The sequence below is a fragment of the Glandiceps talaboti genome, chromosome 18, assembly GCF_964340395.1.
Source record: "Glandiceps talaboti chromosome 18, keGlaTala1.1, whole genome shotgun sequence".
NCBI classification, from domain to species: Eukaryota; Metazoa; Hemichordata; class Enteropneusta; family Spengelidae; genus Glandiceps; species Glandiceps talaboti.
Window position 1 is genome coordinate 11,560,426 of NC_135566.1, and position 24,429 is coordinate 11,584,854.

Genomic DNA, 24,429 nt, shown 5'->3' on the forward strand with positions numbered 1-24,429 from the left:
GTAGAGTAGTCCCAGCATAGGTGAGAGATCAAGATAGTGTAAACATTGGAAGTCCCAAAACAGTACACTGCAAGTTTTTAGTACTTGCTTCTAGAGAGTAACTCTACTAAGACTACATACAGTTAAAGTAAACCAAAGTCCATTCAATAGCACTGTTCTATCAACATGTTGTGACAATAGAGTTAGTTTGTGTCTAATCTTAGTAAACCAAAGCCTTGATTACAAGAGTAATATATGCACAGTGGCATGAGAAAACATTGTAATTGAAATTCCTGCTTTTTTGCTGCTAAATTTGGAACAGACTTTTACACTGTAATGTATGGGTAAAGTAACTTGATGTACAAGGCAGCTATATACTGTACAATGTACATGGCATTATAGTTTGGATGTCTACGAGTTGACAACTCCCTGCTACATTCCAAAACTTAGAGATTGGTTTTCTTTCTCAAATTTAGGATGTTCAATTTAGAATGAAGAAGTGGAAGGCAATGATATATCCATGGTAAAACTGGCTAAAATGTCCTGATTGGTTTTGAATTATAGTGTTTTCTAAATCCTTATGATCAATACCACATTTGAAAATTAAACACTTAAAAATAAGGTTTGATAATGAAATACAATTTTGTTATTATTTATAAAATTTGACCATTTCCTGTAGTTTCAACAGTATTTTTTCCTGTTTGATGATTTCGGTACATGTCATCTTGATTTTCTGTAGATGAGACTACATGAGGCTGAATCTGAGAATCAATATGAGACTAGTCTCTGAATCTGATTCTGAATCTGAGACCAACTTTTATTGTAAACTGTAATATGTGTAATGTCGTTCCACCCTCACTGGCCTCAGCACCAGATGTGGGAGGAGGTTGACTGATGTGTGAGTGCGTCCTGTTACGGTGTACTGTACAGACTACTTTTTATTTATGCTTGTTTTAAAATTACTTACAGAAAGTGCCTGAGGGATCCACACTAAAACCATTAGACAAAATTGAAAAGCCATCACCTGTGAAGAATACCGATAACTTGAAAAGTCCAATGTGGCTACGAGAAGCAAAATCTAAACAACTTGGAGCTAAAACTTCCTCAGAAATCAAGGATGAGGATATCAAGAATGAGGTAGAATGTAGCCCAAGAAATAACAAAGAAAATAATGAGATGTCCACTCCATCACCAGCCTGGAGTAAAGAACCTAAAACTAAAAGGAAGCTACCTCCGTTACCGTAAGTATACTGCAGTTGATGATACGACATAGGCCATGTAATAACAGTCAGATATAAGAAATTCTGCCAACACAATCAGTGCAATTTTTGGAGTTCGTTCACAAATTTTCGTTGACATTTTGTTGCCATCGTCAATGATGTACTAGTAAGGGCTGAGGGCTTTAGGCTAATGAAACTGTCTATGCCTGAATAACAATTTGCATATACCATTTCATGCAGTAAATGAGTACAAAAGCAACTGTAAACATCTGCCAGTATTGCATTAATGTATGCTTCATCAGGGACTTCAAGATACAATTAACAATAATACAGATGATTAAAAAGTATAAGGACTCACACAACAGTTGAGACATTTAGAGTCAAGAATATATCAATTTGTGACATGTGAGTACTCATTGTACCAAAGGTGACTGTGACTCTGTTTCCATTTCAGACCACCCAAACCCAAGATGTCACCCAGGGAAACGTCACCAGCAACAGTAGTACCTCAGTGGAAACAGGACTTGGCAAAACGAAAACAAGATGCAGAGAGTATGGGTAACTTGACAAGCTAGAAGTGATACAGTATGCATAGGTCACGTAGGCTTATGTCTTGTGTGCCACTCCTAACAAGTCATTGCAGTTTCAGTGGCTGCAAGTCTGAATGCCCAAAAGGCTCTTCTTTAATATGTTTATTAAGTATTAATACACTTGTGAGGTATGACATGATAGAGTATAGCATATATGTAGGGTATTAGCTGCTGTGTGCTTTGTGTTCACACTGATATGCAGTTGTTGTACTGTCCTCTCAACGTTAGGGTCAAAAGCTATAATAGTTTCAGGTAGTAGTCTGAGATTCAGTGTGTCAAAAATCTGTTGCCAGAAAGAAACTTTAAACATGTTCAAAAGTTCATCAATGTATGTGGTTTTTGTGCTCGTGTTGAAAACTAATTGCTGCCATACATAGTATCACAACCTTCCTGAACTTTTTTCAATTTGAGCACAAAACCCATGTACACGTAGTGATAAGTAGTTCTGGTATCATGACTAGGTTCTTTTATGAAGTTCTAATTACTTAAGAGTAATGAGTAGCTACCACAATTTGCAGCTAGTAGCTAACTTAGGTTACCACTGATTTAGGTTTAGAAGACAGAAGATATAAAGATAATGACACAGTGACATATTTCAAATGAGGATCCTCTATTTTCAGTTGAGAATGCTAGTGCATGTACTGGTCACCATCTTGGGCTACCAACTTAAGTAGCAGCCCCGTTGGGACTACTAAAGGAAAGAGTTAATTTCAAGTTTTGCTCATATTAAGTAATTAGAACCCTTGGTTGTGATACAAGAACTAATTATTACAATGTTTTATGGACCTGACGCATGTATATAGCTGGTTGATTTTTGATTAGTACTTTTCTGCTCTCACTGTAAAAAAAAAAATCAACTTAGTGGTGAAACAAGGTAAATTATGTGTTTGTTTTTTTGTGTAATCCAGATAGGAGAAAGTCATCACCATTGGTTGCACCTCCTCCAAAGAAGGAAAGCTCAGCCCCTCTGATGACAACCTTACCACAGTGGCAGATAGACCTTGCTGCCAAGAGAGCAACCTCTAAAGAATCCTCCCTAGACAAGGTCCGCGGGGATGACAAGAAAACAGAGACAGGAGATGAACCTCCATGGAAAATAGAGGCTGCCAAACGTAGAAAACAAAGACAGAGTTTGAGTGACACAGGCCAGTCACCAAGTGTGAGTTTATTGGGTTGTGATATCTATTCTATAGCTTGACTATATGGCTGTACACTGTGGGTAGCCATCTTACTATTTTTTCCTGGTTAATATTTAAATATGCCCATACAGCAGAGAGAAAATGATTTAATGGTTTCACACATGTTGAATCACAATCTCAAAGAGAGTATTGTAAATACTTACATTATATAGTGTACCAAACTCATATTATCTAGTTATTATCCATTACAAAAGTTTATGTCAGCTCACTTTGCTGTATGTCGGTTTGTGTGTGTGTGTGTGTGTGTGTGTGTGTGTGTGTGTGTGTGTGTGTGTGTCTGTGTGTCTGTGTGTGTGTCTGTCTGTCTGTGTCTCTTTCTGTCTTATCTATCCGTTTGACTGCCTGTCTGTCCCTGTCTCTGTCTGTCTGTCTGTCTGTCTGTCTGTCTGTCTGTCTGTCCGTCCGTCCATCCGTCCGTCCATCTGTCTGTCTGTCTGTCTTTCCATCTGTCTAGAGGTGACTGAATGTCTGTCTGTCTGTCTGTCTGTCTGTCTGTCTGTGTGTGTATGTCTGTTTCCTTATCTGTTTGCTGCTGGATTTAATGTGTTTGGATATATAAATATCCTGGTTTCTGAATTTAGATACAGTATAAAGTGGGGTTAAAGTAGTTGATAGTATGGAGGAAAAAAGTCAAACAATCTGCCACCAATTGTTGAAATGTTGTAAATGCATTTTGTACATTTACACAGCCTGCCAAGGAAAGTGAACAAGATATACCACAGTGGAAAAAGGACCTTCTACAAAGACGGCGCAAGTCAGATATCTTCAAAGAGTCACCGATACCCAAAGACAATACAGAGAGTAAGTCAACAAATGTTAAAGGCGAATGGAAAACAAAGAATGTAATTATAAAATCAAGACATTCTTCGGAGTCTAGTAAGTTTACTCTATGGCCCTTTTGGCAATTTGTTGGTGTGCCATTTGTTGAAAGATGTATCCTGTGCTATTAAGCTACCCATTCCATGTGTTGCGGCAATATGTTGGTGTGCCATTTGTTGAAAGATGTACCCTGTGCTATTAAACTACCTATTCTGTGTGTTACGCTTGTGGTGTTTTGTCGGTATGGCAGTGCCATTTGTTGAAAGATGTACCCTGTGCTGTTAAACTATCCATTCTGTGTGTTGCGCTTTCGGCATTTTGTTGGTGTGCCATTTGTCAAATGCTACTGTCTATTGCATGCATGTTGGTTATTATGTCATTGTAACACCTTAGCAAAGACCATATGCTATAAAACTACGATCCCATGAGCTGCCAGTTTGGCTTTCTGTCAGCTAGCATTAAAGCATGGCTGATATACTGAAGGGGCTATTTTTGATGTTCTGTCATTGTTTGTATAATGTGTACCTTTTCTCAATGAACTGCCTATTCCATGTGTAGCTCTCTGTGGCATTCTGTTGATGTGCTATAATTTGTGTATAGTGTACTTGGTTCTATTCCTTGTGTTGTTGGTCTGCCAGCTCCCCTGTATGTATGCCAGACACATGTGTCAGTAAACTTGAATGTTCCAGTATAACCTATATTGCCATTCTGTCACTGTCAGCTTAACCAGTGCTGTTTAAGTGCTTATTTCATGTGTGGCTGCTTCTGTTGCTCTGCATGTCACTGAGCTAGCACTGTATTAACATGTAACCAGTGTCATTGACTTGTGTATTCCATGTGTGGCTGCTTATGTTGTTTTGTCAGTGAGTCAGCTCTGTATTAATTTGTAACCAGTTTCACTGACTTGTCTATTCCATATGTGACTTGTCATTCTGTCATTCTGTCATTGTGATATTGTGTCATTGTGCTAGTTTGCCTACATGCTATATTGTCATTGTATTACCTGTCATTGTTTGGCCAGTTTTAGGCATTCCATTTGTCTACCAGTTTTTCTGTGATTTACAATATACACTGTATTTGACATTACACTTCACATACCGTACTTTGGTATGCAGTATGGCCCAGTTGGCATTGTGTCCTTGAAAGAGTTCGTGCTGTTAAGATTTTGTGATTGTAAAAAAAAAGATGAAAATAATTGACTTTCTCATCAATATTATTATTATTTTTTTTGTATTTTTTTTTCTATTTATCAATTTTCCTCAATTCATTGATCCACCCTGGATTTGTATCAAAACATCAAAAAGGCTTAAAACATACATTTTTATCAAGGTAATAAAACAAAATTCTGTGGAATACTTTATTTTGAAGGGATTTCATTTTCACTCAAAAAAGGTAGATAGCATTGTTAAGATTTTATACCTTTATTTCGAGTAGATATATTGAAAGCAAGATTTAAAATATACTAACTTGGTTTGATGATAGTTTTGGAGATTGAATTAATAACAAATGAAATTTGATATCCCAAACAGAAAGAAAGAAAATGGATTCCACACTACGTTTTATGATTTCTTTTCTGTTTCCATCACTAGAGGGCGATGTTTATGAGAATATCTAGATGTCTATCATTGAGACGCAAACAATATCTATTCTTCATCTCTGTATGTCTATGTACCATTTCAGATCAATCCCCTCTATCAAGTCCAAAGGAAGTAAACAGTCCAAGCACTCCAGACTGGAAAAAAAAGATTCAAGTCAGCAGAAATAGGAGATTATCAGGTAAGTAGCCTGTTTTCTAGAAGTCAAGAGATGATATCAGAAAGATATCAGTATACCAGTTAACAGAAATAGTAGATTATATTTTTATGAAGAGCTGAAAAATGTGAACTAGTCAAAGAAGTGGTTGGAGTTTTTAACAAGTACACAACTATTAAAAAGACATTGTCCATGGCTTGACCTTTGACCTTTCACATTCAAAATGGCTACCAATTAACTTCTGACATTTCATACTGAAGATGTTTGTCAATTGATCTTTGACATTTTATATCCAAAATGGTGGCCTATTAACTTTTGACATCTCATATCCAAAATGGCTGTCAATTGACCTTAGACATTTCATATCCAAGATGGTTGTCAATTGACCTTTGACATTTCATATCCAAAATGGCTGCCAGTTGACCTTTGACATTTCATATCCAAAATGGCTGCAATTAACATTTGACATTTCCTATCCAAGATGGTTGTCAATAAGTGACGTTTCATGTCATATATCCAAATAGCCGACTTAATTTGAATTTTACTACCTGTAAGAAATGAATGAGCTAACAATTTTATATTCCCGATTTTTTGTTCCCTGACAGATTTTGAAAAAATTGTTGGTCCCGATAGTGCAGCAGACTTGGTGTAACATTGATGAGAAACTCCTATCAGAATAACTGCTGCATGGTGCTCAATGCAAAGTATCCAGATGTGAAAAAAATTATATAAATATAAAACTCATGATAAATATTCCAGAAAAGTATTTTGGAATTGCAGTGCTTATTGTTTGTGAAGTTTTCATTCGAACAGAATACACTCAGAAAGAAAATGTATACTTTATTTTAAATCAGAACTTTTTTGTTTTAGTTTATTTGATATTTACCACACCAGCTGAGATTAAGTGGCACATAAGAGAACAGAAAAAAGGGTTTGAAAATATATTTTTAATGGTTGAGAATACTTTTATTATTTGAAAATTATAACCAAATTAAATTAGAAGGGATAGCACAACATTTTTATAATGTTGAAAAAAAAAATAATGTTTGTTACAGAAAAGAATTTACATACAAAGCAAATGTAGTCACCGTACATTTATTAGCTGTGATAAGAAGTGATGTGATGAACTGTCTAGTTTTTTTACAGGCTACACATATTTTCAAACTACAAGTTTGTGCATCTTTGGCAGAGAATTCCTTTAAACTGTTGTATAATATAGATAAGGTAACAGAAAGTGCTGTTATGATTTTCTGATTTGTTGTTGCCATCCACCAGCAATATGATTTTTAAAGAGGGTAGTGTGTCTATGTTTTTTGCTGTTGCTCTCACAATGTAGCTGCCATGTATGTAGACAGATGTTACCTTACCTTGATAGTGAAGAATTATACAGATGTTGGTTATGCCAATAATACTGTTATATCTCCTTATAATGAACTCAAAAATAGGGCCGAGACGAGAGTTTGTTTTTAACACTCTCGTCATTATAGTGATGTATTGTTTCATTTTGAAGTAGAAATCAGGAGCATGAACGGGTGATTTTCATAACACAGCGTTTACAATGTTTTACAGACACTAAGGATAATCAGAACATTTCTACAGAAAGATGAAGAGGGTGCTGTGTTTTCTTTTTTGTTTTATCTAAAAACACTAGTATTGGCCATGTGAGAAAGACTTTAAAGTGTTTAGTCACTGCACATGTATTCATATAATTACCTGAAAAAGTCATAGAGAAATGCTGGATAGTTTTGTAAAACCCCATTTGATAATGTAGCAAGTATTTTAATATTTTGGCAAACAGGTGGACTGTTACATACAATGAACTCCCCACATAGCAATAACTTTACTGAATTGCCCAGGGAAGTGAAATGTCTGTAGTGTCTCATGAAGTAAGAGTGTTAGCTAGTGTTACACGAATGTAGAAAGTATCTGCAAAAATTGCAAAATGTACGATGGATTTAAAGATGTAGTCACATAACGATAGTCGTAGTTTAGAGTTAAGAAAAATTGAGATGGTAAGTTCATACAAATCGTGAACCCTCATTTGTGACATGAAACACGAGTTATTGCAGTGAAGTATTAAGTATTTCATAAAGTTAAACAAGACCAGACTAGGAAAATTTGAATATGAATATTTACAGAGTGCCACCTTCAGCTTGTAATGAATAAAGCATTGCTATATTGTATGAAGACTTGGAAGAAATTACAAGTTGGAATAGTCTTGAGCTTAGATGTAGTTTGACATCCATATTGAACAATGCAAAAGAATTCTGACCTGAATTATGAATGGACTGTATGTTACACACAGCCAAAACATAGCATTGGTGCATCCGTTAATTTTAAACTTTAAAATTATGTAAAGTTTGTGTAGTTCATCAGGTGCCATACATTTACTTGTACGTCATATGCATTTTAGGTGATTCGAAATACTAGTAAAAGAATTGATGATACAGGCATAGTTGATGGTACTTAAAAAGGCATTCCAATATTTTGACCAAACAAAGCTTTCTGACGGATAGAAAAATAGAGTTTATAGACGGACAGTTATCTGCTTTTAGCAGTAAATAACACATGTGATGATAGATGTTAAGTCTAAAATTGCCTGAAATCACTAGAATCACATGGAAATTTGGTGAAATAATAGGAAAAAACTTGCATGAATACTGAAACAAGTTTTACGGTTTTCATAGCAGGCCTCATCAGATGCATTTTTATTTGCTTTTTGGTACCTTGAAGTGATTATTTTGTGCATTTGATTGATAGTTTTTGCATATGCAAGTTTTTGTAATCATTGGTATATGTACTTATAATTGCCTTGGTATTCAGGAAATTGATGCAAGATGTTCTTTCGGCAATTTTCTGTCTGGACTTGGAGAAGGAATTGTGTGTCTTCATGCATGAAGACATTTTCATCAGTTTTATTTCATTGTCTTTTACATATGGAAGAAAAGTCAACAACTAAATAAATTCATACATTTGTGAGACTTCAAGAAAACTAAACAACAGTATGTATTACTTTGTATGTAGCTCAAGGTACACAGATGTTTGATTTGATGTTTTCAGAATCATTTCACTGTAGGCTCATCTTTCATTGTTGGAATATGCCTTGTTTGTTAGAATCATTCCACCATTGGCTTGTTTGTTAGAATCATTCCACTATTGGCTCGTTTGTTAGAATCATTCCACCAGTGCCTTGTTTGTTAGAATCATTCCACCATTGGCTCGTTTGTCAGAATCATTCCACCATTGGCTTGTTTGTTAGAATCATTCCACCATTAGCTTGTTTGTTAGAATCATTCCACTATTGGCTCGTTTGTTAGAATCATTCCACCATTGGCTTGTTTGTCAGAATCATTCCTCCATTAGCTATCTTTCATTGTTACAAAATGCCTTCTTGTTTATCAGAATCATTCCACTTATGGCATATTTGTCAGATTCATTCCACTTATGGCATATTTGTCAGATTCATTCCACTGATGGCTTATCTTACATGCCTTCTTTCAATTTCTTGACCAATTTTTGTGTAAAAGTTTGAACTTGCTATTGATCTGTTAATACTATGACGCTATCTGATATCTTTTACGTAAACACTCATAAATTTGACTTTATGGAAGGGCTTTTTGTACATTTTGGTTAAGTATGAGTGATTATTTTGAATTTCAAAACTTGATGATTGAGAAAGATGTGTGGATTTCTTGTTTAAGACAATAAATGTTATATTTAAAAGTCCATGTGGTACATCATGTGAATTAAAACCAGTAGCCTTGAAAGACTCAGTGTGATTGCTCTCTCCTCTCTTTCTAAGTTCATGCTATGTGAAGTTCTAGCCAAATATCACAGGTATATTCTTCATGAATTCAGTAATCAAGATCAACTCCTTTTTCAGTTGTCAAAATTTATTATTAAGTGTCTGTCTGATGTGCATATCATGATGAAGTGTTGTTGGTAAACATGATGTAACCGACTGTAACTATGTAAACTCTTGACCTATCCCACTTTCTGATCACCACAGGGATTTTGGTTTATTTGCATGACACCTAGTTCACTTGCAGAAAAAAAAATGGTTTTCTCTTCCCTGGGGGATTTCAAAGAATTTTCTAAGATAAAGGTTGGTGTTAGAGTAAAAACAACAACATGTTTGTTTAATTTCCTTAAACTTGACATTACATTATGTGTTAAATTTCACCTTGGGCTATGTAACTGACGTACAGTACGTTTTCAGTGTGAACACCTTTTATGTATCATTGATGATATCTTTCGTCAAACAGCATCAAAACTATAATCTTCGACTTTTTAAATTTTTGCCATTTGAAATCTTGGGGTCTCAAATTTGCATGTTATAATAGTGTCTGCTATGTATGGTTTGACAAAGTGTTATTTCTTGGTGTCAAAATCTAGATTTACAGTTTTTATTAATAATACCTATCAATGTATGTTTAATAAAAAGTGTATTACGACAGTATATCTTTAAAGGATTGATATGTACATAAAGATTTTATTGTAATACTGTCCAATACATACACATATTTTTTCTCTCTTCCTATAAATTTACATCTTGTTAGTCTGTACATTTCTTACTATAAACTGGTACAAATATCAGAATCGATAATAATGCAATATACTTGTAATTGCTTTAGCCTTTAATAAAGCAATATATACTTGTAATTATTTTAGCCTTTAATATTGCACTATATACTTGTAATTACTTTAGCCTTTAATAGTGCACTATATACTTGTAATTTAGCCTTTAATAGTGCACTATGTACTTGTAATTGCTTTGGCCTTTAATAGTGCACTATGTACTTGTCATTGCTTTGACCTTTAATAGTGCACTATGTACTTGTAATTGCTTTAGCCTTTAATAGTGCACTATGTACTTGTAATTGCTTTGGCCTTTAATAGTGCACTATGTACTTGTCATTGCTTTGGCCTTTAATAGTGCACTATGTACTTGTAATTGCTTTAGCCTTTAATAGTGCACTATGTACTTGTCATTGCTTTAGCCTTTAATAATGCACTATATACTTGTCATTGCTTTAGCCTTTCAGCATGAAAGGGTGTATGAGGTGAAAACCTTCGGTACATAGTCGAGGAAACTAAAATCCTAAAGCAAAATGTGATGCACTGTAGCTGCAAATTTTCAAATTCTCTCTAGTACCACCACCATGAATGTATTTTATACCTTTAATATGGAAGCATGGATAAGGAGTCTGTGTGTACTTTATCAAATTTGTTTGTCCTTTAAGACATTTAGTAGGAAAGGGTTATGTAATGTTATTATCTGTCAAGGTTGTTGATATTTTGTGTATAATCGTATTGGCAACATTTCATGCTTGTATTTTGCTAGATGGTACAAATTCACCATATGAAAGAGTTTTAAGAGCATTTTGTGTGATACCTTTTTTTTTTTAAACTTCTATAGTGATTTGCATGGATTAGCTAGGGTTCAGAATTTCTCTTTCGTGTAACCTTGACCAAAAAAGTAAAATAGTTGAAAACATTCTAAGTTAGTTAAAACAAACTACATTTTCATCTAAGAAGTCATTGTACTTTCAATTGTTATGAAACTGCATGCTCTGATATCTAGATTGAACCGGATCAAGCCAGTCTTGACAAGTTCTATTTTTTTCTCTATATTGTAAATCTTGTAATTCACATAAAATGATAGGGTGAGCAGACATAATTTGTATGTAAAAAAATTTCAGTAGAAAAAGAAATTGTTCTGAAGTTCATGATTAGTTTTTTCGTCAAAGACATTACACTGCAATAAATTCATTACAAAGTTTCAGCTATGCATATTTTGATACCAAGAGATTGTAGACAACAGCAGTTAGTGTGTAAAAGCTGGTATACTGATTTATGGTAGTTATTTTAGAGTCAAAAAAGGGGGAAGGCAGAGAGTAGATTGTATGACAAGCACAGCTTTTTGCCATTTCATAAATGCTTAAGGAATGTGTTTTGAAATCATAGGCCTCTTTTGTAGAGAACATTTTGTAGTTATATGAAATTTCTTGGAGAGAGAATGTGTTTTTAAGCTATTGTTGCATCCTTTAGTGAGCGTGGGCTGCTTTTGAGGGTTGTACACAGCCAGATGTCCAAGTCTGTATCAGGATGGACCTGTCACAGGCATGCTGCAGGTCTGGCACAGCCATGATGGTCAAAGCTGTAGCAGCCCTGTTTCAGACCAGATGGCCATGGCCGTACCAGCCCTGCCACAGCCCTGTTTCAAACCATGGCTGTGCCAGCTATGCAACAGCCCTGTTGCAGACCTGATGGCGATGGCTATACCAGCGCTGCCACAGTCATGCTGCAGACCTGATGGTCAAAGCTGTACCAGCCCTGTTGCAGACCTGTTGGCCTTGGTTGTATCAGGCCAGGCCTGATGCAGATCTGATGGTCATGACCATACCATCCATGCCACAGCCCTGATGCAGCCCTGGTCATGGCTGTACCAGGCCTGATGCAGATCTGATGGTCATCACCATACCATCCATGCCACAGCCCTGTGGCAGCCCTGGTCATGGCTGTACCAGGCCTGTTGCAGACCTGATAAATTTTAGTGGTTTATTTAGAATTAAGTTAAGCTAGACTATATAACTGGTTATGTATAAACTGCCTTCTATCTGTATGTGTGATTTATAGAGTCTAAAAGCTTACACAAAGCCAATGTCTATATGAAATGTATGTACAAATTGAGTTTAATATGGCATTGTATACAAGATAGTGTTTTGGGGGGTTTTAGCATATGTAACATTCTTCATTGGATCTATGTAATAATTTGTGTACTTATAAAATACAGTAAAGAGGATAATTTGCCATACTCTGGGATGTAATTTGACTGATTTTTACTACCCCACCCCCCACCCCCATGCCCACAAACACATAACGTTATAACCAGCCCTACCGTTCTAACAAACCGTGATAAACAAAATATGCATGTAGTATAGTTTGTATTTTATGATATGTAAATTCAAGAAATCAAACCACATTGAGAATATATATCAAGTTGATTTATTATCACTTTATTAACAAGCTGTTACTATTATATACAATACATTTAATATCACGACAATGACAACTTGACGTCTCTATAAGCCTAGCGAATCAAATATACAGTATATTGCTTGATAAGGCATATTTAACGTACAAACCAAGTTGTACAAGCTCGAACAAAAATACGAAATTTATACCCTAACAATTCTATCTCACGACAAAGTGTGTCTATGTCATTGGTTGTGCGATGTTCAAAATATGACTTCTTCTTTTTTAAATCTAGCAGGCTGAGCTGTGATTATATTTATTGCCCAATTATGTATTTCTTCTTTCAGCCTGAGAATTCATTCGAGGGGCAGTTTTGTCATAAACTCAGCTTCAGTAAGGCCCCCTAAGTCACTCTTATTCCTTGGCTGAACGAAGAGAAAAATGAATTTGTTGAATTAACATTGATTAGGCCCACTATATATGACGACTAGAACTGGAAAGAAAAATCGAGGATATAATATCTAATAGTACTTCATAAACATAACAATACTAGATTAAATCAAATTGGATTTGCTGTATTCCTGTATTTGTAAAATTGGGAACTTGCAATCCAGACTGAGCATGCTCAGACGCAAAGGACTATGGGATTATATGTGGTTATCGTGATACCTAATCTGGAGCTACCGATAAAATAAACCTCCCACAATGCATGGTCAGGGTAACTATCAAATGATTATATGTGGTTACAAACAATGTAACAATATTGTTTATAATATTGATTGATTAGTATTTATTATCACATTTCCCACGATGGAATATTCAACATGGCGGGATTGTAAGTTCTCTACTGAGAGAATGTTATAATGCGCCTCTTTGTTAACTTGTGTAATATGCTACACAACCAGGATTAATACCATTGGTTGCTTATTATCGACTTTAAAATTGATGATTTATGAAATGACTATGAAATGACTATAACCGGGTGATATCGAGAGTTCATACATTTTAAATTCCGTTTAATATCCTCACATACGTTCACCAGGTTGGTAAAACAGTAATTATTTAGCTCTTGTATGATCTAGTCATCGTCACTACGCCGCCTAGTGGTACACCTAGCAAACGGACATGTACAGTTCGACAAAGCATGTCGATCTGAACAAAGGCGAAACGTTACTGGTAAGATATTAAGACCTTTAAATTTAGTCGTGCACGTGATAAAAAAAAAAGTAATTATGACTAAATTTCTTTTTAGTTTTGTTGGTATGTATATTTTCTGTACTGAAAAATCAAACCGAATGATGTGAGAATTGATTGGAGGTGAAAGTAAAGAACACTTGGAAGGGTGAGGGAACTGATGACAAACCAACCAATCTCGCCATAGAATATTTTTTGCATAGTGGAGAGACAGAAATATGGACTCACAGTGAAGAAACTGTGTAATAGCCACATTGCAGTGTTACTGATGACAATAAATGTTAATAGCGTAGTTAAAATAGCTACCAACACCATAGATCTATGTCGTTGGTGCTTGTCACATGCGAAGTTCGAAATAAGAAGAGTCGTTTGGAGGTACGTTACGATTATCGACAGGACTGTCTCAGCCAGTATCAGACTAGGCAAACCTTCCATGAAGCACTGGTTTCCGTTGTCAGCGCCAATATTTGAGATCGCAGAGAAGGCGCAAAACGATTGGTGTAGAAAGACACCAAACGCTGATATTAGTAAGAAAATGTCTTGTGGATGAAGCTTTGAAATATTGTAGCCATCGCTATCTTTACCAAAGATGTGAAAGAAGACCCAGCAACAGATGATTACAAGGATAAAGAGCACGGTCTTGCAACTGTAGTAAGCGTAGATATAAGTACGTACAACAGAAATATCACAAGTCGTGTTGAAATGTCTACCGAGACAGGTAACGTCGTGAACGACATTGGTTTGGCACTGACTCGTTAGAATAATGGCAAAAATTAGCATTGAAATACTAAATAGAAACCCGACAATAATTCCAGTGATCTTGAGCGAGTTAAGACACAACTGCTCACACCGCGAGTGATGGCATACAGTTTCTTCTTCATAGCTGTTGTGTAGTGTTCCGTAATTTTGTTCTCGTTTTCTTTTAAAAGCCTCTTTTCGGGCTATTTTCTGACCTGAATGTTTAGCCATAGTTCCAGTTGTAGGGTTGAACACAACCTCATATACGTTAGTTTCGTCGTCATCCGCGGAAAAGGTTGTGTGTTCTATTTCCTCCTCCACGTCCTCGTAGATGTTGTCATCACATGGTGTTAGTCTCGGTTTAGGGTAGAAGTATTCAGTATATTCGGGGTTTTGGTTCGCCTCTAACGTCGTGTATGGTGAAACGATCTCGTAATCTGTTCCAACAGATTTAGGTGAGCCGTGCGCGTGTCCCGGACGATCTGTGCGTTCAACGGTGGCTTTCACTTGTGTTGCGTTCGGAGTATATGTATAACTACCAGGTATATGAACAGTTTTCTTATCCTTGGACCTCTCGAATGTCTTGTCTGTTGATACGCCTGACACACCACCACCACCACCACCACCAGTATCTGAAGAGTCATCGGTGTTCCCGAGGAGATGTTTACGTTCGTGGTCTATGAAAAGTTTTCGTTTTGCTTTTGAAGACCGTCGTCTGGATTGGTCAGTTTCTCTACGTAGTGAGGTGTCTCTACGCAGAGGAGGATCTCCCATCCTTGCCCAACATTCATAGAGAAAACTGGCGACGAGAATGAGAAATTGCATCGCAAAGAGAACAAGGAATATTTCCACGTTGTTTGGAAATTTTGTCAGATTTTGGCTTGCATCGATGGAGTTGGCATCAAGTGAGCTATATTTATCAACGAAGACTGTGAGGTACGAAAATATCACCGTACATGCCAGGAGTATGATAATGTATCGTAAGGACAGTCGGTTCTTTAAGACGGTAGTGCTGTACACGTAAATGAAAATAACCAAGAGAACGGTGAACGGCACTTGTAAGCAGTAAAAGATTTTAAAAGTTATTTCAGCTGAGTAGGCGTAATAGAAATGATAATGAAAATGATGGTATGCACCAACTAGATGAAACGATATACAACCAAGTCCAATCAACGCACAACATAACGGTAGCAACCTGGCTCTCACTGGGTCTCGAAAATTCACTTCGGTTCCAGATCTCTGTCGGATTCCACGATCTAGCTCTTCTTTATTATAAACCCAATAGCCTCTCTTTAGAACAATGATCACCAATGTTAGCATAGACAGCAATACCGTGACTATAGTGATTATGGGTAACACTGTCCCAATGCTTGGATATACACTGCGTTGCAGTTTGAACAATTGGCAAATTGTCAAGGAGATACCAATACTCATCATCAGAAAAGCTAAAAGAACCGCTGAGATCGATCCATCTGTCATTCGTCTTCGCCTTTCGGGTGACGCAGTCGACCCTAGAGTCAGGGGTCGGATCAGAAATTTCACCATCTCTGCTAAAAGAAATTTAAAATAAAGCAGAATTAAGACATGTTGACGATACCAATCGTTGTCATTAAAATCTTAATATTGTCTGTCGACATCTTCCATGGACATGAAAATGGAAGGTACACAATTTCAAGAAAAATATATATCGGAGTCGATGATAATATTTCAACGAAGTCGATGGTAATAATATTAAAAATGAATCCTTTGGTATCTGTCAGGTGCTTCAAATAAACTGTATATGCCTTGTTGTTATTACCGCAGTCTCGTGACTTTTAGTAATCACGGATCATGTGCTGTGTCATTTGAATGGAATGGAATACAGTACAATAGAGTCTTTCACATGATTTCATTCACTTATGAGAGGTCGCCCTTCAACCTTCATTGTATTATCCAACCTATTCGTGCGTCCTCCGTTTACCCTAGACTAGCCCGATGGTCGTTTTACGACAGTGACCTAACCTCTATATAGTAGCATGGTGGTTTTACGACAATATCCTAACCTCCCTAGAGTAATCTGGTAGTTTTACGACAATGTCCTAACCTCTATATAGTAGCATACGACAATGACCTAACCTCCCTAGAGTAACCTGGTGGTTTTACGACAATGTCCTAACCTCCCTAGAGTAACCTGGTGGTTTTACGACAATGTCCTAACCTCAAAACCCCTCTTCTATTTTTATTATACGATACAATATGACAAGAGGCAAATTTTGAAATAATGAGTTAATGTATGATATAGCACTGTTTGAATGGACCAATAATCAATATAATTAACACGGTGTTGATAGTAACGAAGTGGTATATAAGTGGTCTTAAGTGATTGGAATTCTCGTCTACCATGCAAATACTCGAACAATGGATCAATTCCTGCTGTACCGAAAATGTGAACTAAAATTGTACAACTCACAAGGGTTAAAACTATGCTCAACAAGTTGACGACAACAGTTTGAAACAATTCCTGCGCAACGTAGCAGGAATGTATATATGACTGCGCAACCAAAATAGCCGTTCATGCCTTAGAGACCGTATACGATTTAATGCCAACTTGATGCATTGTACACTCGCCTTTCTTTATTGATAGTTCACGTACATATCGGATTGGTCGTTGAACGCTAGCATAATTTCACATTCTAAGGCTTTTATCCAGTCTAATTTCTTCAGTTTTAGCGTGTTTGTAAACACCGGATATCTAGTATGAATGTATATCATATCAGCTGACGAAACTGGTACCCAGTGAGTTATATTTTTGGTATAAATAATCATACTTCCATATTTACAGGGTCTGACTTGACTTGAAAATTGGACTGGTCGTATGTTCATGCACTTAGTTTGGACTACAAGTGAGAGTTCAAACAACACAACGTCGACATTGGTAACACATACAGGTTACTGAAGAGTTTAAATCAACACATTGTTGTGTCTGCACACAGCTGAAACCCAGTCACGAGATTTCGTTTCACTACAGCAATGTGTTGAAATATGGAGTACACCATTGAAGGTATTCTAAATCTACACAACTACCAAGTATAGCGACTAACCTGTACTCCTCCTCGGTACCTTCCAACGCAGAATACTATTATTTAGGACTGACAACACATCAGACACGACACCGTCGAAACACTTTAATATAAAGTCGGGGATATCCAATGACAGCACGACATGGTGGCTATGAGTATGGCGTATATGTGCAATTCACGACAGTTCAACAAACTCGCAAACAACAGTACTCTCCCCAACTTTCGATGAAAGGTCAAACGGGTCACTCGTGACAATTCATATGCATATGGAACACGATTACAGGCATACAGCACCAGGCAAGCATAGCAATGAACATAAAAGTACGGGAAGGTACGTAACGAGGTACTACGCGTATTGTTGATTTTTGGACCCATGTATGAATTTGGATTCAAATATCTGTTTTTGGCAATCCGTGAATAATCAAATGTACATGATTTAGGAATAACTTGTTATAAATTATCATATATTTTATGTTATGTTGATCATTTCAATGGCATATCAAACACTTACATGTGTATGTACACGATTGCACCAGTCTGTGGCTAAGTCTGTTCGTAAATGTAGCCGCCGGGGTCGATACAGTACGGTGGTCTGACGGGGACCGTCATTGTCCCCGATGACGTCACAAGTGTGACCTCTTTTCTTGTATTAAATACAAGGTCGACAAGTTCCCAGGTTGTAATAAACAGTCATTTAAACAGACTTGGTTGATTGTCATAGCAACCGCAATAACTACATGTAGGAAAGATTTTGGTATTTGTGAGTTTTGTGCTTTTCGGACTCATGATTAGAATCGTGGCACAAGGGGGGGGGGGGTCATAGCAACAACTAGGCATTCACACTTGAGAACCGACATTAGCCTGAACACACCTCTCCCAACACTCATCCAGCAAAAATACACAAATCTACCAATCGAACAATCGTCATTTTATTTTTGAAATCCTTTTTATTCATTTATTGGGGTTCGACATAATTTCTTACTATCATAAAAGCAATGAAATTAGTAAAATTCCGACGAGTCACCGTTGTGTTATTTCATGAATTCGCCCTTAGCATGGGGGTTTGTTTGTTTATTTGTTTGTTGAGTCCAACGAAAGACTGACTGTATATTGTAAAACATACTCAGTGATACTAATAGATAGTGATTACACAAAGACTAAAATGAACACTGTATTCACCAACATGAAGTGAAAAAAAAAACACTTTTGTCTTGATTATTTTGTTCTTTGTCTTTGGATTTCTGATATTCTGATATTAAGTACAATGTTGAGTACACAAATATATTTTTACTCTACTCACTATAGAGATATGAATGGTCTGAGATTTTTATCAACCCCTCTCCCGTTCCCCTCAAAAAGTTTCTTTTTGTTTTTCAAGACCTGTTTAATGAGTACCAACTTTGAGATATTATTTACAATCACGTCTAAGGAATGCGTTTGGAGGAGTGTCTCTTTCCTTCTAAGTTAAAATATCAACTTTTACGGTTTCTCCCCCAGATTTATACCAACGAGCTGAAAGGATCCATAAAGAACAAAAAAAAAAGATTTTCTCGATGCAATAAAACTATATACTTCATGGAAATTATCAAAAAGTTGAAAAAATTTAGAAAATTGGCAGTCTCTTTTCTACACAACTATCACTTCGCGATCTTCCCAACCTCCTTTGAATATCATATAGATTTCGTAACATATGAAGAGAGAGTGAAAACGATAAAATGTTGCCATGGGTAACGATACATTATAAATAACGAACCACACATAGTCTTGGAAAAACCACGACTGTACAGGTGATAGGTTCAATACAGGATTGACCTCGAAAAAGCTATTGAGTGTCCAAATCGCGAAGTTACACACTGCAGTGTATGTGATACCTTCAACGAATCCGAATGCTGGTTGCTAGGACGATGACGTAGAGCTGTTATCAGGAGTGTCGTCTGCAACCATGCGGCTAGCATCGTCAGAATTGCTTCTAAAAATATCAAAACTGGGAGGACTGGTGGAAAACATTCTCTGAAATTTTCATGAAAACTGCCTATCGCTGCCATCATGCTAAACATATGATAAAGAACAACACCAGACACGGTCAGCAAAAGTAAAATATCATTGCCCGTTAGATATATACTGAATTTATAGACGTGCTCTTCCATTTCTTTGTAACAAAACAAGCAAGCAATACTAAGCGATGTTAAAAACAATAGTTTGTAACAGTAAAAAAAGTACAAAGTTGAATCTGCGGTTTGGAAGTTATCATTAATACTATCAACTGTTAGTATTAATGCTAATGTTATTAAGATGATACTCAACACTATACCAAGTACAAGTCCACAACTACCAGAAATGGAAGTTTGTCTATAGGTGTATGTAAGGTCATCGAGTTCCGCACGACGGGCTCTTGAAAATGTCCCATACCTAGACTGTTTATTGCAGGTAACATCTGTGACATTGTCAATAGTCAACATATTTAGGGAAGGTAATGATGAACATTTCCTCAAGTGTAACTGAGGCTGCGTACTAGAGGTTTCCCGATCACGATCGTCTTTTTCAAATATGGCGTCACCACCTTCTGTTTCATCATGCCCTCGTAGAAGCTCTCGTTTCTCCGAATCCTCTCTGTGCTGCCTTCCCTTTCGTTTTTGTCTCTTTGCCATTTGCTTCGTTCTTGCTGCAGTGTCATTTTTAACAGATGCCCACATTTCATATAAGACACCCGCTGCAAGGAGAGAAAATTCCAAGAGAAACGGGTGCATGAATGCTGCAGCGTATTTCATAAACTTATGGAATGGGGTAGAATATGTCAAACACAAACGTGTGTGTTCATCCATAGTTGCTGGTCTTAAATCTGTCCAGTTCGGGAAATCGGGAATCATGGGGTCGATACTCACTTTATAAGTTACAAATGGACCGTCATCTGGGTCTGAACAATTCGGAAGCGTTCGATGATCGGTTGAACGTACATGTTGACCAAAATCTTGTATAAAGTTAGTCAACCACAGTAGCACACACGCTGTCATTAGAAATAGAATCGAATATCGAAATCGCGTTCTGTTTCGAAACACGGCTCCTTGGAAAATAAAAATGAACCTCATCAAGGAAGCTGTAAAGAACACTCGTGCGACGTGGTATATAACATGTGTGACGAGAGAAGAAGTGTGGTCTGGGCTATTCTCGCGTGCAACATCCGAGCACTCCATGATATCGTAGACGTCTAGTATAGTAAGACAGATGGTACCACAGCCAAAGATAAATATCCCAACAGCGTTTATTGCCTCGGGATGTTCTTTCACATTGCCATTCTCAATTAGATGTTGGCTGCCATGCTCCCCCTCTCCGTCTTCCTCAATCGACCATTTTATTTTCCTTCCACCCTTCTTCCACGTGTATTCTCTTCTCCAGCGTTCGCCTACTGTTGGCATGCGATGTCTTGCAAATGTCAAAACTCCCGATCTCTCCCATTGCTCCCGCTTGTAGAATATCCATACCATAATTACAAGTGCTGTGGTGATGATTATTGTTCTGACGAGTGGAAGTGCCGTCTCAAGGTGATGCAAATGGTGAGAAGCATGAGAAACCCAGTAACAGACCTGGAGAGCTACACCAAAACACAACAGAAACATCATCACGAGAATAGCAGAGACAAATCCATCTTCCCTAGGAGGCCTACCATCACCTCGATTTGATAACTTCGTACCGGTTGTTAAGGGACGAGTTAAAAACCATAGTATACGCTTTACACGATTCATGATGAAAATGTAAAACGCGATGAACTTGTCCTGTAAACTGTGGAATGACGATCGCAGACGGTGATATAAACCAAGCGAATACAGTTCAGTAAATACTTAGCTATTGTTGTATGTTTGGAGCATGTCATGTGACTAGTGATGTGTGAGCTGATTGATTTTTGGAATTTCCAACAATAGTTCACCTGAGCTGATTATGAAAGGGGAATTCTAATTGGCTTACCGTCAATAAATGTATACAGTTATTGCATTCATGAACCAATGGCAGTAGACGATTGTTAAAACATTCGTCGCTATTTAAAGTGGCGGGGATTTCTGTGACCTTGTTTGAACTTTCGATTCCTGATTAAACTTAATTGAAAAACCCCTGATTTTTGACAAGCGTGGGGATCAATCAACCTGAGCAAATAGGGCAACAAAATACAAATCCTGGTCATGAGGCCTACACAGGAAACGACTAAAATATGTTGTATATTGGCAATAGGTACACCCCCACAGTTTTATAAAGCATCTGTAAGTGTAAGCTGACTTCACAAAGCAACGGCAATACATTGTAGATCAACATTTTTCTCGTTGGAAATGGAGAGTCCAGTTGGTATGGGGTTTGCGAAAAAATCCCCAGACGATTGGATTCCAGACTAATTGCCTGTGTGAATTATGGGGGGAGGGGGTGACTTTAAATTGAAGTTTTACTGCACTCCGCAGAGGGGAAATAAGGACGCACACAGACAAGTAGATTCCAGTGCAAGGCAACTGGTAGGTCAATAGAGGCTGTATGTATGGCGTGGTATTTCAAAAGAACATCTATATATGTAATGGGAATTCCAAAAGCGTATATAATGAACACGGCCACTTGGCCAGTTAGTCATCATCACTAAGGTGTACTAACCCTGTAATTTTCATTCGGACAAGACAGGTCAAAGTTCCATACGGTAAGGGACCCCACAACCACACGTTAAGGTACCAAGGTGTTGGAATACAGAAATATCTTGTAAAATATCACGTTTTACGAGCTAAAAGCTAAGTGTACTCCCCTTCCCGGTATGCGTGATAATCCCTCCACTCCCCATTGAAAAGATTCCGTGCTTACACGTCCTCCTTTTATGACGGACAATCATACATTTTCCAGCTCTAAAATTATCCCTGGAATGAAAACACCAAGTAAGGGACCCAGTGACTATACATGATTGATAAGTCCTCAAGTTAGTCAGCAACCAAATATTGGATCAATAAATCCATTCATGAATGATCAATACCACAAAGTGGTTTATCAACCAACCAACCAACCAACCAACCAACTAACCAACCAACCAACCAACCAACCAACCAACCGACCGACCAACCAACCAATCTGTAAAAATCAAAGCAGTCAGTCAATTGATCATTTAAATGATAGACAACCACTGAAATGGTCATCGCCAATCGATGAAATGATCAATGAATCAACCAATCAACCAACCAGCCAATCAATCAATCAATCAATCAATCAATCAATCAATCAATCAACCAACCAACCAACCAACCAACCAACCAACCAACCAACCAACCAACCTACCTACCTACCTACCAACCAACCAACCAACCAACCAATCAATCAGTGTATGACGCTACATAGCAACCAACCAGCGATACAAACCAGCAATTAAACAAAGGGCGTTCAAATATTGATTTTATTCGACACAGTTTGTTATTGGTTAAAACGGTACAAGGATATGCCAGCTTGGTATTCTAAGAAATGACGAGTTGAGGTAATAAACACAGGAAATGTTTACAAGTTACATTGATTATATCACAACATATTTCTAACCTCCGTAACCATGGTAACACATATATTGTCAGTTTCAACGTATCTATATAGAGTAAAACATTTAGTTTGTTTAAGAACAATTAATTTTAAATCTAAACTACTGTAACATATAAAGTAATACTATATATTTGACTGTTAATGCATTTTGACTCAAACTAACACACTGACATCGTCCCAATGGATTGAATTGAAAAAAATTATAGGCTTTTTAGAAAAATAGTATATTAAAACAAAAAACATCGTTTCTCAGCAGAAATCATAATACAGGAACAAAAGTTGATGACTTTAATTATCATTTCACGCAAGTAGAACATTTTGAGGGATGGGAAACTTTGTTGACGAAGTTGCGATTAAACTAACTAATTTGAACTATAGATTAATAGTTTGTAAACTATCCAAATGATAGGAGTTTGATTTAAATAATGTTGACGTTGCTTTAAACTTTTTGCTGACACACAGTGATTCACTCCTATATAGATTAGATCAAGGAGTAGAAAATCTAACACAACACGATCACGATTGATTTTTCCTTGATGGAGATTTCAAAGCTAACCACAGTGCTTTTAAGTGAGTTCAGATATCGATCAAGCAGGAATGTCTTCCTGGTCTGGTGTAACTTCGTTAACCTCGTGATCTTTGAAATGTGCGAAAATTTCACAGGATAGTACAAAGGAATGAAAACGGAAGAAAATACACAACGGTAAGATCAGATGAGAGACGATATACCAAACAACATTTTCATAAAACCAAGATTCTAAGGGGTCCATTTTCAAATTTGGATTTACTTGTAGAAAACTATCGAGACACCAGATTCCTAAGTTATTGATCAGAAGAAATGTGACAATTTCTACTAAAACACGTGCATTTTGACTGTCATTAGGTCGGTACTTCATAGCTGTAAGTATAAAAACACTCTGTATATATGCTGCGATGATATTACTTGCTGCAAAGACACCCAGTAAGGCAGGGAGGTGTTCAGGATACTCCACTGTCTTTGTTTTCTGCGTTGCAGGTGAGCCAGCCACAGCAATGAAGTCAAACATACGGAACAAGAATTCTCCTGTCACAGAAATGATCAAGAGAGTTTCATCTGGTTGGAGAGAGACGTCCAAATAGTTATGTTGGCGGATTGCTCTAAATCCATACCAACTACAAAGAATCATTGGTATACACTGTGCAATTCGGTATCCATAGAAGGCATATATGTGCCGAGCCTGAACGTATTCGTCTGGGTCAGCTAGCAGACCCCCTAAAACCATCAAAATTAAAGAAGATATAATGCCTGTAACAAGTCCGATACCACAGCGTGGAACAATCCGTCGTGGCCTCGTATTTGTGGAGCTTGAAATTCTTTGGA

At 37.0% G+C, this 24,429-nt stretch overlaps 2 protein-coding genes across 4 annotated transcripts in view; one reads left to right on the forward strand and one right to left on the reverse strand.

Moving 5' to 3' along the window:
* The window catches only part of LOC144448943 (uncharacterized), a 47,593-nt gene extending 35,227 nt beyond the window's left edge, over window positions 1-12,366 (forward strand). Inside the window, exons 10-16 of one of the 3 annotated variants that reach the window (XM_078139324.1) lie at window positions 949-1,220; window positions 1,654-1,757; window positions 2,698-2,948; window positions 3,678-3,864; window positions 5,112-5,136; window positions 5,488-5,583; window positions 6,165-12,366. In XM_078139324.1, coding sequence (XP_077995450.1) covers window positions 949-1,220; window positions 1,654-1,757; window positions 2,698-2,948; window positions 3,678-3,864; window positions 5,112-5,136; window positions 5,488-5,572 — 924 coding nt within the window. In that variant the 3' untranslated portion in view covers window positions 5,573-5,583; window positions 6,165-12,366. The remainder of the gene's footprint in view (window positions 1-948; window positions 1,221-1,653; window positions 1,758-2,697; window positions 2,949-3,677; window positions 3,865-5,111; window positions 5,137-5,487; window positions 5,584-6,164) is intronic. The other 2 variants (XM_078139323.1, XM_078139325.1) reach the window with 2 other exon arrangements.
* A 213-nt stretch (window positions 12,367-12,579) lies between these two features.
* LOC144448967 (uncharacterized) lies at window positions 12,580-17,698 on the reverse strand. Its single transcript, XM_078139357.1, has 2 exons — window positions 17,550-17,698; window positions 12,580-16,019 (listed from the first exon to the last, which is right to left on the reverse strand). Exon 2 carries the CDS (start codon window positions 16,012-16,014, stop codon window positions 13,786-13,788), a length of 2,229 nt encoding a protein of 742 aa, XP_077995483.1. The 5' UTR covers window positions 16,015-16,019; window positions 17,550-17,698; the 3' UTR covers window positions 12,580-13,785.
* Window positions 17,699-24,429: the final 6,731 nt, after the last annotated feature.